General features: G+C 48.6%; 3 protein-coding genes across 3 annotated transcripts; 1 reads left to right on the top strand and 2 right to left on the bottom strand.

Moving 5' to 3' along the window:
- Positions 1-528: 528 nt before the first annotated feature.
- Positions 529-2,475, top strand: LOC123045738 (uncharacterized). Its single transcript, XM_044468913.1, has one exon. It carries the CDS (start codon positions 544-546, stop codon positions 2,113-2,115), a length of 1,572 nt encoding a protein of 523 aa, XP_044324848.1. The 5' UTR covers positions 529-543; the 3' UTR covers positions 2,116-2,475.
- Positions 2,476-2,604: 129 nt separating this feature from the next.
- Positions 2,605-5,770, bottom strand: LOC123045737 (probably inactive leucine-rich repeat receptor-like protein kinase At5g06940). The gene is made up of 2 exons (XM_044468912.1): positions 3,324-5,770; positions 2,605-3,116 (listed from the first exon to the last, which is right to left on the bottom strand). Exons 1-2 carry the CDS (start codon positions 5,611-5,613, stop codon positions 2,809-2,811), a joined length of 2,598 nt encoding a protein of 865 aa, XP_044324847.1. The 5' UTR covers positions 5,614-5,770; the 3' UTR covers positions 2,605-2,808.
- Positions 5,771-6,676: 906 nt separating this feature from the next.
- On the bottom strand, positions 6,677-14,369 carry LOC123045736 (protein gar2). Its single transcript, XM_044468911.1, has 9 exons — positions 14,041-14,369; positions 13,303-13,403; positions 12,869-13,214; positions 10,910-11,764; positions 10,240-10,291; positions 8,054-8,115; positions 7,861-7,967; positions 7,677-7,764; positions 6,677-7,332 (listed from the first exon to the last, which is right to left on the bottom strand). The coding sequence occupies exons 1-9, from the start codon at positions 14,161-14,163 to the stop codon at positions 7,009-7,011; spliced, it is 2,058 nt and encodes a 685-aa protein (XP_044324846.1). The 5' UTR covers positions 14,164-14,369; the 3' UTR covers positions 6,677-7,008.
- Between the last annotated feature and the right edge of the window lie 334 nt (positions 14,370-14,703).

Raw genomic sequence — 14,703 nt, 5'->3', positions numbered from 1 at the left:
GAAGTTCAGATGTTCTGTTTTTGGGAGCTTCTGCGCTGATCATGGAGCATATTGGGGATCCGGAAACGCTAGAGGCCATGGCGATAAGGGAGGGACTTGCACTTGCGGAGGACTTGTACCAAAGGCGCATTCATGTTGCATCGGATTGCAAGAAGGTAGTAGACTCCCTGAAGAAGGAGGACGCATCTCCATATGGTGCTATTGTACATGAAATTTTAAGCCATTCTATAACTTTCGATATGTGTAAGGTTAGCCATGAATTTAGGAGCTCAAATTATGAAGCTCACAACTTAGCGAAGCATGCTCTATCTTTCGGGGGTGGACGCCATGTGTGGTTAGGCCATCCCGGAGATCTTTCTTTCGTCCCTGTAAACATTGTGACGAATCAATAAAAAGCTTCGTGAGTTGTCTCAAAAAAAAAAAGATGTGAGATCCGGCAGGTGTGGGAAACCCGTTAGGACGGGCAGGGAGACACGCGGCCCTCATTCGCGGCGCCCGGACCAGCTCGCCAATCTGGAAGAACCCCAGGTGCTTGTCCGAAAGATGCCCACCCGACAATGGAGCATAAAATTCCCCAACCTCGCAATCGCCTCCATTCCGGCAGATGAAACCCTAGGACCCGATGGCCTAGCCACCATTCCCAGACACAGCCCGCCCGCCGCCGCCGCCATGCCGCCGTTCCGGCGCTGGGCGGATCTGCCGGCGGACCTCCTCTGCCGCATCGGCGACAGCCTCGACCTCAAGTGCTACGCCAGCGCGCGGGGCGCCTGCACGGCCTGGCGATGCGCGCTCTCGCCGCCGTCCCCGTCGCTCCTCGTCGTCCTCGACGACGCCAGGTGCTGCCCGTCCGCCGCGTCGCTCCCCACCCACCGCTCCTTCGAGCTCAAGAACATCCTCTCGGGGGGCCGATGCGTCGGCTCCAGCAACGGCTGGCTCGCCCTCTCCGTCTGCCTCTACGGCGGCCAGAGCATGTTCAGCCTCTTCAACCCCATCACCGCCACGGAGATCCTTCTGCCGCCGCTGATCTACGAGAGCCGCTGGGTCTCCAAGCTCGTCTTCGCGCCCAACCCCGCCAGGGACGACTTCGCCGCCGCCGCCATCTGCGACATCGACAGGCTCGCCTACGTCACCGCGGGGGCCAGGAGGTGGGCCATCCTCGATCCCGTTCGCCTCTCCAGCGGAGATCAGCTCGCCGATGTCGTCTACCATGAAAAAGGTAGGGTCTACTGCCTCACCCGCTATGGAGATGTCCACGTGCTCCGCCTGCCGGAGCGCCGCCGCAGGAAGCCTATCGTCGTCGAGGATCCAGCTGGCCCATCAGAGCCAGAGATGCCTTTAGGGCGTCCCTCACTCAGTCTTCAGGGAAGAAGACAGCGCAACTTGCGCATGCTCTGCTATGAACATCGTAGATGGAGAGAGCAGCAGCTTCCAATTGCTACAATGAAGGCTGCCTTCTGCCCAGATGTGTTTATGCCTCTTAGGAGAGTTCCTCCTGGATCTGTCGGACCGGATCTAAATGCACCGGCCACAGTCGAGCCCATGTTGTCTGAGTGCAACCTACCGTTCGACCCTGCTACCTGTTTTGCCGCGCCATACAACACGGTGTCGGTTTTTACTAGTGCCAAGAACCTGGTGTTCTGCGACGGTAATCTGTATCAAATCTGGAGGAATGCAAGCTGCACGGTTACTTTGCAGCTGCCAGGAGGCGGTCACCGCCGTGTAGCCGAGAATGAAATACTTGTTCTCAGGTATTATCCCCGGCGCCAACCATGCTGGGATGCCGTGACGGACTTGGGAGGCTACTCGGTGTTTGTTGGGAGGAACAATGCGGTATCGATGTATGCTGAAGATGTTCCAGGACTGAAGGGTAATTGCGTGTATTGGATCGGCGGGAGGGGCAGGGATCAGGGCATGGTCTTTGACATGGGGACTGGGAGGTCTACACCTTGCCTTCCCGTTGCTGGTGCTGGTGTCGTTCCGGGGCCTCCACAGAGCACAATCTGCTGGTACTTTCTCAGCGACATAGTGAATAACTGCAACATAAGTGCACGAAGAAAAGTTTATCAGACCCGGGCAAGGGTCCGGGCTGAACGTGAGCAAGATTTGGAGGATTGATGCGTCGCCAAGCAGATTGGCGACATAGTGAGCACCACCGGCCACATCGGTGGAAGTTATGTTTATCATGCCTGAGCAAGAGCCTCTCATATGGAGAGGCACTGAAGAGTTTATCATGCCTGAGCAAGAGCCTCTCATATGGAGAAGCACTGAAGAACTGGCAGTGTAATTGCCTATTGTAGCCAATAGTTTGTTTTAATTCATCTGTTTCCTAAAATAATTTGCTTCAGTACTGTTGTTGGTTTGTACTCTAGTCCCTATCATCTTTTGTGTGTTTATGTCCTGTAATGTAATAATCGATGTTTGTAAAACTTATGTTCATCATATTATGATGGAATAAGAGAGGAGGATTTTCAGATATTTGCAACTTGGAATTGTTGTTTAATCGCTGTATGCATGACATGTTCTTCTGAAGCTCGTTTTGTATACTTCAAAACTGCTCACTGACTTGTTCTACTGAAGCTCTTTTTGTGCTTCAAAGCTGCTGGCTGAATAAACAAGCGAATCACACAGGCGTCTTATTTCTATTTATTCTGTCAATGTCATGACAATCACACAAATATACACAACAGGCACGAAATACATGGTAACAGATGGTCTGAACTCAGAATATCACAAACCGAAGTGCTTCTCCAGTCAAAGATCATATAGCAACTTCAGAGTATGGTGGTGTCCGTGGATGAAAGGTACAAACTACAGCGCCTGCAGCGACCTCACAACTTGATACATGTCCGGCCTCTGGTCAGGCTTCACCGACGTGCAGCGCACCGCGAGCTCCAGGGCAGCCTTCATGCCCTGTTGCTCCGTGTGGGGAATGCTGGGGTCGAGTATCTGCGATGCGCCGTCGATCAGGTTGATCCGCCTCCGCACCCAGCTAACAATGTCCGAGCAGTCCTTGGACGCCGGCTGCTCTGCTGGCCTTCCGGTGATCAGCTCCAGGAGAATGACCCCAAAGCTGTAGACGTCCATGAGGTTCGTTGGGCTCTTTGTGAAGTTTTGCTCTGGTTTCACGAAAACAGAAGAGAACTTCAGTAAAAATTTATGCAGCCATAAATCTATTCAATGGTAATAGCACCAACTCTACCTTCTTGATATGTAGCCATAAAACAAATTGGTAACAAGGCGAACACCTTGCAAATGCATAGGATAGGGTGCCAGGCTCTTCAAAACCTGGTGTACTGATTCAACTACACTACAGAAATGCATACCTGGCGCGATGTAGCACTTGTCATTCAAATCCGAATCCAAGGAAGATCGGTACGCCTTTTCCCCAACGACACGATGAATCCCAAACCCAGCAACCCTGGGCTCAAATTCATCGGCAAGTAGCACATTGCTCGACTTCAGATCGCGGTGCAGCATGCGAGGAGTATAATCATGATGAAGATATGCCAATCCTTGAGCTACTCCCAGTGCAACCTTCAACCTGTCGTTCCATCCCACCGCGAATTTCGGCGCACAGATCATATCCTGTAAGCTTCCTCTCTGAAAGTATTCATATATGACGCTGACCTCCCCTTCCGAGTAGCAGAAGCCTGCAATCTTGGCAATATTCTTGTGCCGGATTTTCGCCAGCGCTTTCATCTCGTTCTTCACTTCTCTGAATGTCAGCTTGGCTGAACTGAACAGCCGCTTCACCGCGACTTTTTGCCCGTCTTGTAACACGATCAGATAAACCTTTCCAAATGCTCCTCTTCCGATCACATTCTTGTCGTGGAACGCGGCGAACAAGTCCTCTCCGGTGATCTTGATTGGGTGGAAAAGCACCAGCTTCCATGGGGAGGAGGGCCTGTTGCCACGTATCCTCCTGCAAACTGCAAACACCCCTACTGCCAACAGAGCCAATCCTGTAACGAAGGAGGCCACCGTCGCAGCCAGTGCTAGGCCCTGATGCTTTCTCAATGGCGCATCGCAATCGCTCGGCAACCCTGGACCGCACAGGCCTGGGTTCCCCTCAAGAAACACGGCGGGAAGGCCGGAGACCAGCTCCGGAGGCACGCGGCCGGAGAGCCGGTTGTACGAGACGTTGAGCAACGCAAGCTTCAGGTTCTGGAGCTCTGCCGGAATGGCGCCGGTGAGGCCATTGCTGGACAGGTCGATGTAGGTCAGCACCGGCAAGTCCCCAAGAGAGGCTGGTATCGTCCCGGTGAGACCGTTGCTGGACAAGGACAAGGATACCAGCCTCTTGCAGTTCTTGAAGTCGGGGATCGAGCCGGAGATGGCATTGTGGGAGATGTTGATGATGCTCATCGCCGGGGAGTCGCACAGGTTGTCCGGCAGGCTGCCGTTGAGCTCGTTCAGTGAGGCGGAGAAGCGGTACATGGTGCGGATCAGGCCGATGCTCTGAGGTATCGCGCCGGAGAAGCTGTTGTTGTCAACCTGAACCTGCTCCAGCCGAGACACGCCGCCGGGGAACTCGGGCAGCCGGCCGGAGAAGCGGTTGTTCTCGGCGCGGATGACCTGCAAGTCCGGCAGAGACCAGAGGCCGGCGGGGAGCTCCCCGGTGAACGCGTTGCCCTGCACCTCGAACCTCTGCAGCATGAGGCACTTGTCGACGCCGTTGGGGAACGGCCCAGAGAAGCCATTGCGCGACAAATCCAGGGACAGCAGCTTCTGAAACTTGAGGCCGAACCCCGGAGGAACGGGTCCGGTCAAGCTGTTCATGGACAGATCAAGAGCCTCCAGCTGCTCCAGCCTAAGGAAGGTCTCGGGTATCTCGCCGCTAAACCCTGACCCCTGCAAGAAGAGCCACCTGAGGCTGGCCATCCCGCCGAGCTCCGGCGGCAGCTGGGACTCCAAGAACTGGTTGCCGGACAGGTCCAGGTAGTGGAGGCTGGTGAGGTTGCGGAAGAGCGCCGGGTGGAGCACGCCGGAGAGGCGGTTGCCGCGCAGGTCGAGCACCTGGAGCGCCCGCAGCGCGGCGAGGCCCGGCGGCACGGTCCCCTCGATGTCGTTGCCGCTAAGGTCGAGCGACGTGAGAGAGGCGAGCGCCGCGAGCTGCTCCGGCAGCGGGCCCCAGAAGGCGCCGGAGCTGAGGTTGAGGGCGGCGAGCGAGGCGCAGCGCGAGAGCTGCAGCGGGACGGTCTGGTTGAAGGCGTTGGACGCGAGGCTGAGGCCGGCGAGGCCCGGGACGCGGCAGAGCGCGGTGGCGTTGATGTCGCCGGAGAGGCCGAGGCCCTGGAGCTGGAGCGAGACGGCGACGGGCGAAGAAGCGGAGGAGGAGGAGTCCGTGCAGGTGACGTGCGACCAGTTGCAGTAGGGCGTGGAGCTGGACCAGGTGGCGAGGGCGCCGGCGGGGTCGTGCAGGGAGGCCTTGAAGCTAAGCAGGAGGTCGTGTACCGGCTGCTCTGCTTCTGCTTCCACCGCTGCCGCTGAGGACGAGGAGATGATCAGCGGCGACAGGAGGAGCAGGAGGAGAGGCAGGCAGGCGTCGCCGGTGGTTGCCATGGACGTGGATGTGGAGGGAGCCGGGCGGCCGGCCGGCGAGGTGCGGTGCATGAACGAGTGAGTGAGTGTAGGCAGGAGCAGAGTGGCCGAGCGAGCTACGGACGGACAGCGCGTGCTGTTGCTGGTCAATGGCTGGCTGTATTGCGGGGCAGAGTATTTTTCACTGCGGGTTGGATGGACTATACGGACGGACTTTATTGTAGAGTAGCAGCACGTAGGCGCGGGATTGACATGTGCTTTCCACCGCGGGCTGTGCAGGGATTTGTTTTTTGGTAGGCTAAGTCAGGTTGGACGGGGCAGCTTTTGCATTATTATTCGCCGTGGAGCTATTGGACGGGGCACGGGCGCTTTTGGACTTTGGAGTGGCGCCCTTGTCCTTCCTGTTGGACGCGATGTGACGAGTGAGTTATCACGGGACGACACGGAGTGGTAGTTGCCGTCAACTCACTCGAGTGATGCGGATAGAAATGGACCGTGGGAGTCTGATCTCGCTTTCCAGGATCGTTGCCTAGGGAAGTCAGGATTCGACTGGAGCATCACGGCCTCTGCAACGACCACACTCTACAGTCTCTACTCGGAGAGTGGATTTTGCTTTCGTCTAAGATCTATCTGCCTCCGTCATAAGCCAGGCAGATAGTGCGTGAGTGGTTAGACCAGTGTCACAAAGTTAACTTTCAATCATGGCCCAAATGAAAGTTAACTTCAATTATTGGGCAGAAACAAGCAAGTAAAGGCAGTAAAAAAAACTGTCTTGGTATTATAATCCCTAAAATGGTCAACACCATGGAAATCCTATCAGCATAAGCCACAAGTCTAGTCCAAACAAGAGAGAATAATACTCAGCTGAAAGACAGTAAGACAGCAGAGATGTTTGTTACCTTTCAGTAAGACAACAGAGATGCTTGGACTTGTGCTACCCGTGAGCTTTCCCTGGTTCCAAGATGAGAATGTACCCTCTTTGGATAAAATATGTACACTGCCACACCTACTACATTACATCCCGGATCAATGGACAGGTGTTACATGCATGATCACTACATACAGAAGTGGAAAATCATACAAGAATGGCATAGTATTAGAACTCCTGGAGAAGAAAGAATACACAATCACACAGTTTAACAAGAATTCCATGGAAGCTGGCATAATCTATCAATAATAAATAATGTTCATATGTGCCTAACATTCTACAACATCATTTTTTGACATTTCTCCACTCCCACAAACTCAACATAACCAGCACAGCATGAATGCCTCTCCGATGGGGGAACACACAAAATCACTCACAGAATATGGCTCAAATATTCAGTTCCATAAAACCAGCCACTCACTAAGCTCTGCAACTAAATAGTATTTACCAAACGAGGCTAAACTATGAAATGGCCAGGAATTTTGAGCTATCTCTGTGAGTTTCATCAGAACCAACGAGGCATGCTGTGGCTGAGCTAATCAAACGTTTGCAGTCGCACCAACATCCTGTTTTGGCTCGGTGCGTGTGTAGGTGAAGCTTCGTGTTACCGGAGTTACCATCTGACTCCCAGGTGTTACAGGTGTAGCTTGACTTGGTTTTCCGGCATCAACCGAATCAGCAGCGCCGCGCTTCCATTGAAAACTCCGAGCATTACCTCTGATAGCTAAACGTCCACGCATAGCCCCAGGGAATGTCGGCCTTGGGTATGCGGTTCTAACGAGCCTGGAAGCAAATGGTGATGCACGAACACCACGTGACCAGCCAGGCTGCTGAGGCACTTCAACAGAGCTTTTTCGAACAACCTGCAGCACACCATTATATATAGTTAACAGATATGCACGACAAGTCATGAAAAGTACTCCACGTGAACACTCGAAAGTGCAAAATCTTCTGAATTGCTCGAATATACTTTCTACTTCCATATTTATTGATAGGCTATGATCGCATGCATGCAAGACAGAAAACACTAATGAGCATACTGATGAAAGAATGGTCCAACTAATGGAGCTTCCAATAAAGACAAAAGTATATTATCATTTTGATGTTCAATACCTAATTGTACTAGAGCAACTCAATCATGAATGTCATCCAAAAAAGTTCCAACAGAACCTATCAAAAAATAGAACTTAGGTCAAGGAAGTTTTACCTTCAAAATGCGTGACATAAAAGATGTTCCATTCAGCGTTAGCGCCTTCTCTGCTGATTCTTTTTCCAAGAATTCGATGTATGCTGAGCTGATAAGACAAAAAGATATTAAAAAACACAACTTAGGATATTACTAAATAAATGATGATATTTTGGACTGTTCAGAGGGGAGTAAGAATTCACACCCTGTTGGCTGACCAGTGGCACCATCAGATACAATAAGAGTTTTTAGCACAGCCCCAAACTTGTTGAAATGACAAGAAAGACCATCTTTTGTTGCGCCAAAATGTACCTAAAAAAGCCCAATAAAACAATCACTGGTGACACAGAAACTCTTCTCTTCATAACCAGAAGGGTAAAAGAAAAAAAAATACTTACATTGCTAACAAAGACAGTTCTAGAATCAGGGGCGCTTTCAGGTTGGCCTGTAGATCCACCAGCTGAAAATAATAACAAAAAAAAAGAATTTGCTTAACAAATGAGTGGGTAGAAAACCTACAGAGCTAACATGTTAACTTAACAGGGTAAAAAAAATCATACCACAATAAAGATATCTAAAAGAAAATTGGTGCAGAAACTTTCCATGAAATAAAGGATGTGTTGAATGATCAACTACGGTTATTAGTTCGTAGTAGTAAAGGCAATGGTATGGTTCTAATAAGCTATAAGGGTCCGTTTGGAAAACTGATTTTTTGCAGGAATTTTAGAGGATATCAATATCATAAGAAAGTTTTCCCTTTTGGGGCCTTTGGAATACAGGAACATGAAATAAGATTCCACAGGATTGGGTTTCTACCCTTCACGCTTCACAGGAAAATAAACATCCAGTCATATCTAATGGAAAATTTCCTGGCGTGAAAACAGAGCTTCAAGGCGCTTCCACCGCTGCCTTTCGCTTGTTCGCGTGCACCAAAAGCCACAAGGGAGAGGCAGGGGGCCTGCGTATATGGGCGTCTGTGGCATCAGGTGGCGGCTGAGTAAGAGGGGCAAGCAGGACTCGTGACAGGGGGCGACGACCTGCAAGCGTGGGAGGCGGCGACGGCAGCGGATGGTGAGAAAGGCATGACCCGTGTTATATGTGCCTGACTAATTTAGACATGATACCTATTTTAATACCATGATTCAACTGTACAAAATTCTCAGATTGGATTAGCGCGAATTTGTTGGGTGGGATTAGCAGGTCACATACAACCACAACTCGCCTGACTGTTGGAGGTCAATCTCTTCGATGCATTGGATGACTTGATACGGCCACATCAATCATTAGCAACATTAATCCAATTGTTGATCAAGTGATGTTTCTGTTAAGCCAAATCTGGAGATTGTTGATAAGAATTACAAAGTTGAGGGGGAGCTAATTATTGTGACATGTGCGTGTATTTATCTGGAAGAATTGACTGCTAGATATTTTGCATGGGAATCAGGAGAAGTTGGAGTCCCTAACTATGTCATGGACCTTAGTAATGTCAAAAGGGATTTGTTTTCTTGGAGCCAGGTACAAGTGCATGCAAACCAAATAGATAAGAAGCAGAAACGAGTCCATGGCTACTACTACTACTTTGGAAGGTCACGGCCACCAGATCAGCTATATGTGCTCGCTCGGAGTCCTCGTCGAAGGATTTGATGTGCTTGTGCTGCAGGATGGAGTCCACCTGCAGGTGTGTCTTTGTTAGGTCAAAAGTGTCGTTTGTTTTCTCGATGATCTGTAATGGTTATGTGCCAGAAAATATAAGGCATGTAATCTAATTATTTTAGAAAGTATAGTTTATTTTTTGTAAAGTTTGAGTTGGCCAGCTTGCAGCTCAAGATGGCCATCTCCGATTTAAGGTCTGGTCGGTGCACCATGTAACGCAGGTTATATTTTATGAATAGACATGATGTGCTTTTAGGGTAAATACCCGTATCGAGTTTTGAGAGAAGCTGTAAAAAAATCCCTAAGTTTTGGAAGAAGCTTCAGAAAACCACTGTTGTGATTTCTCTGCGAGGAAATTGTTTTGCGAGTGAGTACCATCGTCGAGATTGGTTTTCTCGCGCAAAAACTTCAGGTTCAATCGCTCTACTTCACGTACATCGCGTGCACGGGCTAGAGGTTGCTGTTGCTGAAGGTGGAGTGCCGTGAAAGATCGGGCCGCAACAACAGATCGGATCTCATCATCAAGGTTCGGTAAGTATCATCACTTGATTGTTGTACTAAACATTCTAGCCTGCAAATGGCATTGTGAAGGCATATGTTCACATATGCAAGGAAAACGAGGCTAGTTGTTAAAGAAGAAAGCCAGCGGCTTAATTGTCATGGGCAGTGGCCTAGGTCTGAAACTCGGAAAGTTTCACATGTTTTTCCTATCCAACAATCCAAACATCTATTTTTCTCAATTCATGTGTTTTCTATTCCCATAGAATTTGTGAGGCATGCCATCTCAATTCCTAGGTTTTCCCGATTTCTACGTTTTTCCCATCATATGCTCCAAACGGGGCCTAAGAGTTTCCACAAGGACATTCCGTTCAGATGATTAAGGTGGTCAATTTATAGCAATGAGCACTTGAGCAACACATGCTTTACATACCAACTGATGAAGCCTTCGCTGCCTCCAACAATGAACTTGAGTGCACCAAGTCCTGCAATGTAATTTTAAAAGTAAGGTTAGTATTATATAACAGCTATAGACATATGGCCCTTTAAGGTGATATTTACTGGACCTGCACATTCCCCTACCCTGGGGATCCCTCACAAAACAACACAGAAAATACAATTGTTGCACAAATGGGGTGCGGGCACAGAAGACAAACAGAGAAGCAAATAATACATAAATGATGTAGGCAAATATACCAGCGCTGCTTATGTTCCAACAAACCTATCAGATCTGTTGACCTGTCCGTATAATGTGTGTTACAACAAAATTACGATAAGATATCCAGCATGAAAATCATAGATTCTACTTCATGAGCTCATGGCTTGATTTTGACTTTATTTCCTGTTTCTAAGGAGTTGGACGGTTCCTGTACCAATTGACACTAGTCTTCAAAGATACATAATACATTGCTGGATGATTTGAATTCAAACAAATTTAAAGAAGAGTACATTTCTGAGCATAGCATATGAGAAGCTCAACTTTTTAGGTGATAATCTCAAGGTGCTAATGCCATGGAAAACAATTTCGTATAATCTAGTTATTCATGCACTTGGCAAATATATAGTTTCAAAAGGAGTGAAGATGCTAGCCCTTGGAAACTTACTTTGGATTTATCGGTCATGCGTGTAACTTTAGCATGTGCAACTGTCGCATTTGATTTTATTGAGCCAACATCTTTCTTCCCAATGGGCACCTGATGCTCAAATGTGCCAACATTTCTTGCAGTTTCATGATAGGGAGGATTCCGCGTATTATTGTTAGCAGATATATTTAAGATCTTTTCAGATGGTCTTGGTCCTGAGCTAGCATGTGTGTCTTGGGCTATCGACCTTCCGCTTCTTACCCCAGCAGCTCCTTCTGGCTTATTGTACCGCTTTACTGATGACTCTTTGCCTCCACTAGAAGGCAATTTATTCTGATAAGGATTCACACCATTATATCTAACTGCACCGGTGTCATCATACCGATCAATATCGAATGCAGAATCAGCAGCCTTCTCTGTTCCGCTGTCATACATACAAGTATCCCTGGCAACATATTGATTTCTTTCACGAAATTCTACTTGATTTTCTGCTCGGACATTATCTATGTGCTCGTATTCTCCATCTTCTGGATCTTTTTCTCTGAAATCGAATGGTTCTTCAGTGGTAGTCAACAGAGGCCTTCTACCCAACCTGTCAAAGACGCTTTCCGAGGAGTATCTGTCCTTGAGAACATCTTCAGCAGCCTCAGCTGCGGCTCTAAATGCTGCTGTAGCACCTGGTACTCTCACATCAGACTTCATTTTCTGCGACCTACCATTAGCTGCTGAATCTGATTCTACGGTAGACACCACAGAACGAAGTCGCTTGGAAGATAACTCCGACCTCGGGGTCGGTGGCTGCACAGGTCTAACAGCGTCACGAACAGCAAACTGAAGAAGCCGGCGTGGTGCACCAATGACTTCATGGGATGTCTTCTGGAAAAACATAAGGAAACTATTACCACAAAGAACAAAGAATTAATGGAGCAGCAGGTTTTTACAGGCATTGCTAGAAAAATGGAGCTCAAGCAGAACAATAATATGTTTTGGCATTGTATAAGTAGACAGGACAATAGCCAAGGAGCAATGCAAAGATGGCAAGCTAGGGTGAGAGGACAACACAAACCACAGGAATTAAAAAACACAACATGAATGCAAGTGCGCAATAGAGTATTGCTAGCAAGAAAAATGTGCATTGCACGGCCTAAAACATTCATATAACATGTTTACAACACTATTACTTTATTTAACTGATGTGCTGCTCAGCGCATGGAAATTAAACAGCTATAAGATGTACAGCAGGTTCAGAAATCATACACGATAGTGATATAGATAAACAAGGATAACACACATAGCAGAAGTAATATGGTTGACCCATCAATTTCATGTCTGTCATGGTTGAAGTCAGTCTAGTCTTGAAAGTTTAGGGTGCTATATATCAGGTTTCATAGTCGAGGGTGGAACACTGGAACTAGATTTCCTTGAAAGTTAGGAGCTTCCAAAAGTACGCTTTACAAAATAGAATAGGGAGTTATATATATACTAACTTAATTACAGAAAAAAAAATCAATTATCAGAAGCTAAATACAAATCTTATAACAGGATTAGGCAGGCACATCATGGTTTTATGAATTTATAACAGGTAAACAATAAAATTTATTAATTATGCCCAAACACAAGTAGAACAAAAGCAGATCTTTCAAATAGCATTCCCTAATAGAATTCTTCTTCACTGACAAAGGCAGACAAAGTGTTAAAGAATTATAAGAATATTATCAGAATACATGTGTTGTGAACATAAAAAGAATACTACTCAATCATGTACTCGGCAACTGAAATACAAAAACAAAGTCAATTAGCATGTTTGTCTAATATACTTACAATATTACAGGAAATCATATGCCGAGATATTAGTTTATTAATATGGGATTGCCTTTCATGATAAGACTTGCATCTAACATAAAACAACAGAAAAGGCATGCCATGAATGTGGCGAGATTTTGAAAAATCAGATTATGTGATTGGGAGAGCCTTAGAGACCTTGGCTGGCCGTGTGTCCTCCTCTCTGCCTCTCTTTCTATGGTTATGCATGTCCGGTGAGCGGGTTCGTCTTACAGCCTGTGTATGATTAGTTTTGTCCTCTGCATGCGAAACAGGAGCTACAACACTTCGAAGGGGAACAGCTTCTGATTGTTCGCGAACAATTCCTCCCCACTCCCTCTTCGGTTGAACTCTTGTTGTTTTCTGAGTTTCAGCTTCAGGTACACGACTAGTCTGTACAGACAATCCTCTAGCAGTACTGCGAGTGTTTTTAGCTTCATCATTAGCAGAGACAGCTTTGGGTTGCACATAAAGGTGCAAATTTGAGGAGAGGTGATCCCACAACCTGCATGACCGTTCATTATCAGTATAGCCGGATAAATGGTATACAAGAAAAGAAACTTAGTTACAAAGATTTAGATGAAGCAAATAACCAGGATACGAATGCATTGTTGTCATCGCCTAAGAAAACCTGCAGCTCCTTTGCAGCCTCATCCTTCCGTCTTCCATTTCTGAGCAACACCACGACATATTCCTGTCACACAAAAAAGAAATAGTTAGGTCAGCAATCTCAGTGGTTTGTGGGCTTGTACAATGAAGGCACATTTAATATCAACTCTTTTAAGGCATCCGTGTCTCCTGCAAAACCTGTATAAGCAAGGTCAATCTAAAACAAACCAAGCTCCGAAAGACAAATCAGACAATGGGAGCACTCCAATTAGACATGTACTGAAAACTGAACCAATGCTTGAACTCAGCAACAATAATCAACAAGCAATCTATCCCACAAGAAATAATAATATTGGTTTAGCTAATTCCCCATACTCCATTAGAAAATGCATAATCTCATCCCATATACTACGAGCACCATCTACTCCACATGTCAAGTGCAGCGACTGGGCTTGCGTGGAAAATCAAACGACTCCCCAATCCTCAGAACATAGGAATGGCACCTAATAAACCCCAATGCAGATAGCACGGTACTGTGCATGAACCTAAACTAACCCAATTCCACCAGCACACACGATCCCGCGAAATCCGAACATTCGGCTAACCTTATCTACTCCTACAGGACAAAATCATGCGGAAATAACCGCTAGGGTTTTAGCGATGGATCGGGGGATCACATCTCATCGCGCGGGCGGGGGATGGGCTGGGCTGGGGGCACTCACCACGAGGGTGTCGTCGGTGTAATCTCCCATGAGCTCATGAAGCTTCGCCCTCACGCGCTGCCGCAGCAGCGCCACCCCCTCGGCGGTGAAGTTGGCCTTGAACGTCCTCTCCCCGCCGTCCATCGGGGGGGCAACCCTAGATTCCCGCCCTCCCCGCTCCGGCAATCCGGGCGGCGGCGGCGGCCACGGGCGCCCTCGCGTTTACGGCCGCGCGCGCGAGGGTGTGGGACGGGGGCGGCGGGGAGGGGGAGGGGGGCGGCGCGGCGCGGCGTTGGGGCGGCACCAGGGCAGCGTCCGGGGTATGCAGTCCTGGAGTGTGGCGGAGGGACGCGTGCGTGCGTGTGGGTGTAGGCGTGTAGCCGTGCCGAGGGAGGGCGTAACGTAAGTTTTGCGGTGGGGCTCTTTACGTTTCTTCTGGGCCCCGTCTGCAGCGGGGTGGCGGTGCGGCGCGTGGCTTGTGAGGCGGAGGTGCGTTCCCCTGCGGCTCACGAGTGCGCGCGGTCGGTTCCGGCCTGCGGCTCGCGTCGTGTCGTCGTGGGCAGAGTGAAATATTTATTTAAGGACAAGTATAACTGCACCTAATCCCTGTCCTCTTAGGCCATCAGCATCCAGAGCCGTTCATTCTCATGATCTAGCAATTTTTGGCTGTTAGATTGCCATTAG

This window comes from Triticum aestivum, chromosome 2B (assembly GCF_018294505.1).
Source record: "Triticum aestivum cultivar Chinese Spring chromosome 2B, IWGSC CS RefSeq v2.1, whole genome shotgun sequence".
Taxonomy (NCBI): domain Eukaryota; kingdom Viridiplantae; phylum Streptophyta; class Magnoliopsida; order Poales; family Poaceae; genus Triticum; species Triticum aestivum.
This window is presented reverse-complemented; position numbering and strand designations above follow the sequence as displayed.

What these genes read in the sequence shown, in the direction of transcription:
- LOC123045738 (XM_044468913.1), top strand. Translation starts at nt 544, where the DNA reads ATGCCCACCCGACAATGGAGCATAAAATTCCCCAACCTCGCAATCGCC.
- LOC123045737 (XM_044468912.1), bottom strand. Translation starts at nt 5,613, where the DNA reads ATGCACCGCACCTCGCCGGCCGGCCGCCCGGCTCCCTCCACATCCACG. An exon ending in CAAGTGCTACATCGCGCCAG is followed by an intron (nt 3,117 to 3,323) that starts GTATGCATTTCT and finishes TCGTGAAACCAG; the next exon opens with AGCAAAACTTCACAAAGAGC.
- LOC123045736 (XM_044468911.1), bottom strand. Translation starts at nt 14,163, where the DNA reads ATGGACGGCGGGGAGAGGACGTTCAAGGCCAACTTCACCGCCGAGGGG. An exon ending in AACAATGCATTCGTATCCTG is followed by an intron (nt 13,215 to 13,302) that starts GTTATTTGCTTC and finishes ACGGTCATGCAG; the next exon opens with GTTGTGGGATCACCTCTCCT. An exon ending in GCCACTGGTCAGCCAACAGG is followed by an intron (nt 7,765 to 7,860) that starts GTGTGAATTCTT and finishes TTGTCTTATCAG; the next exon opens with CTCAGCATACATCGAATTCT.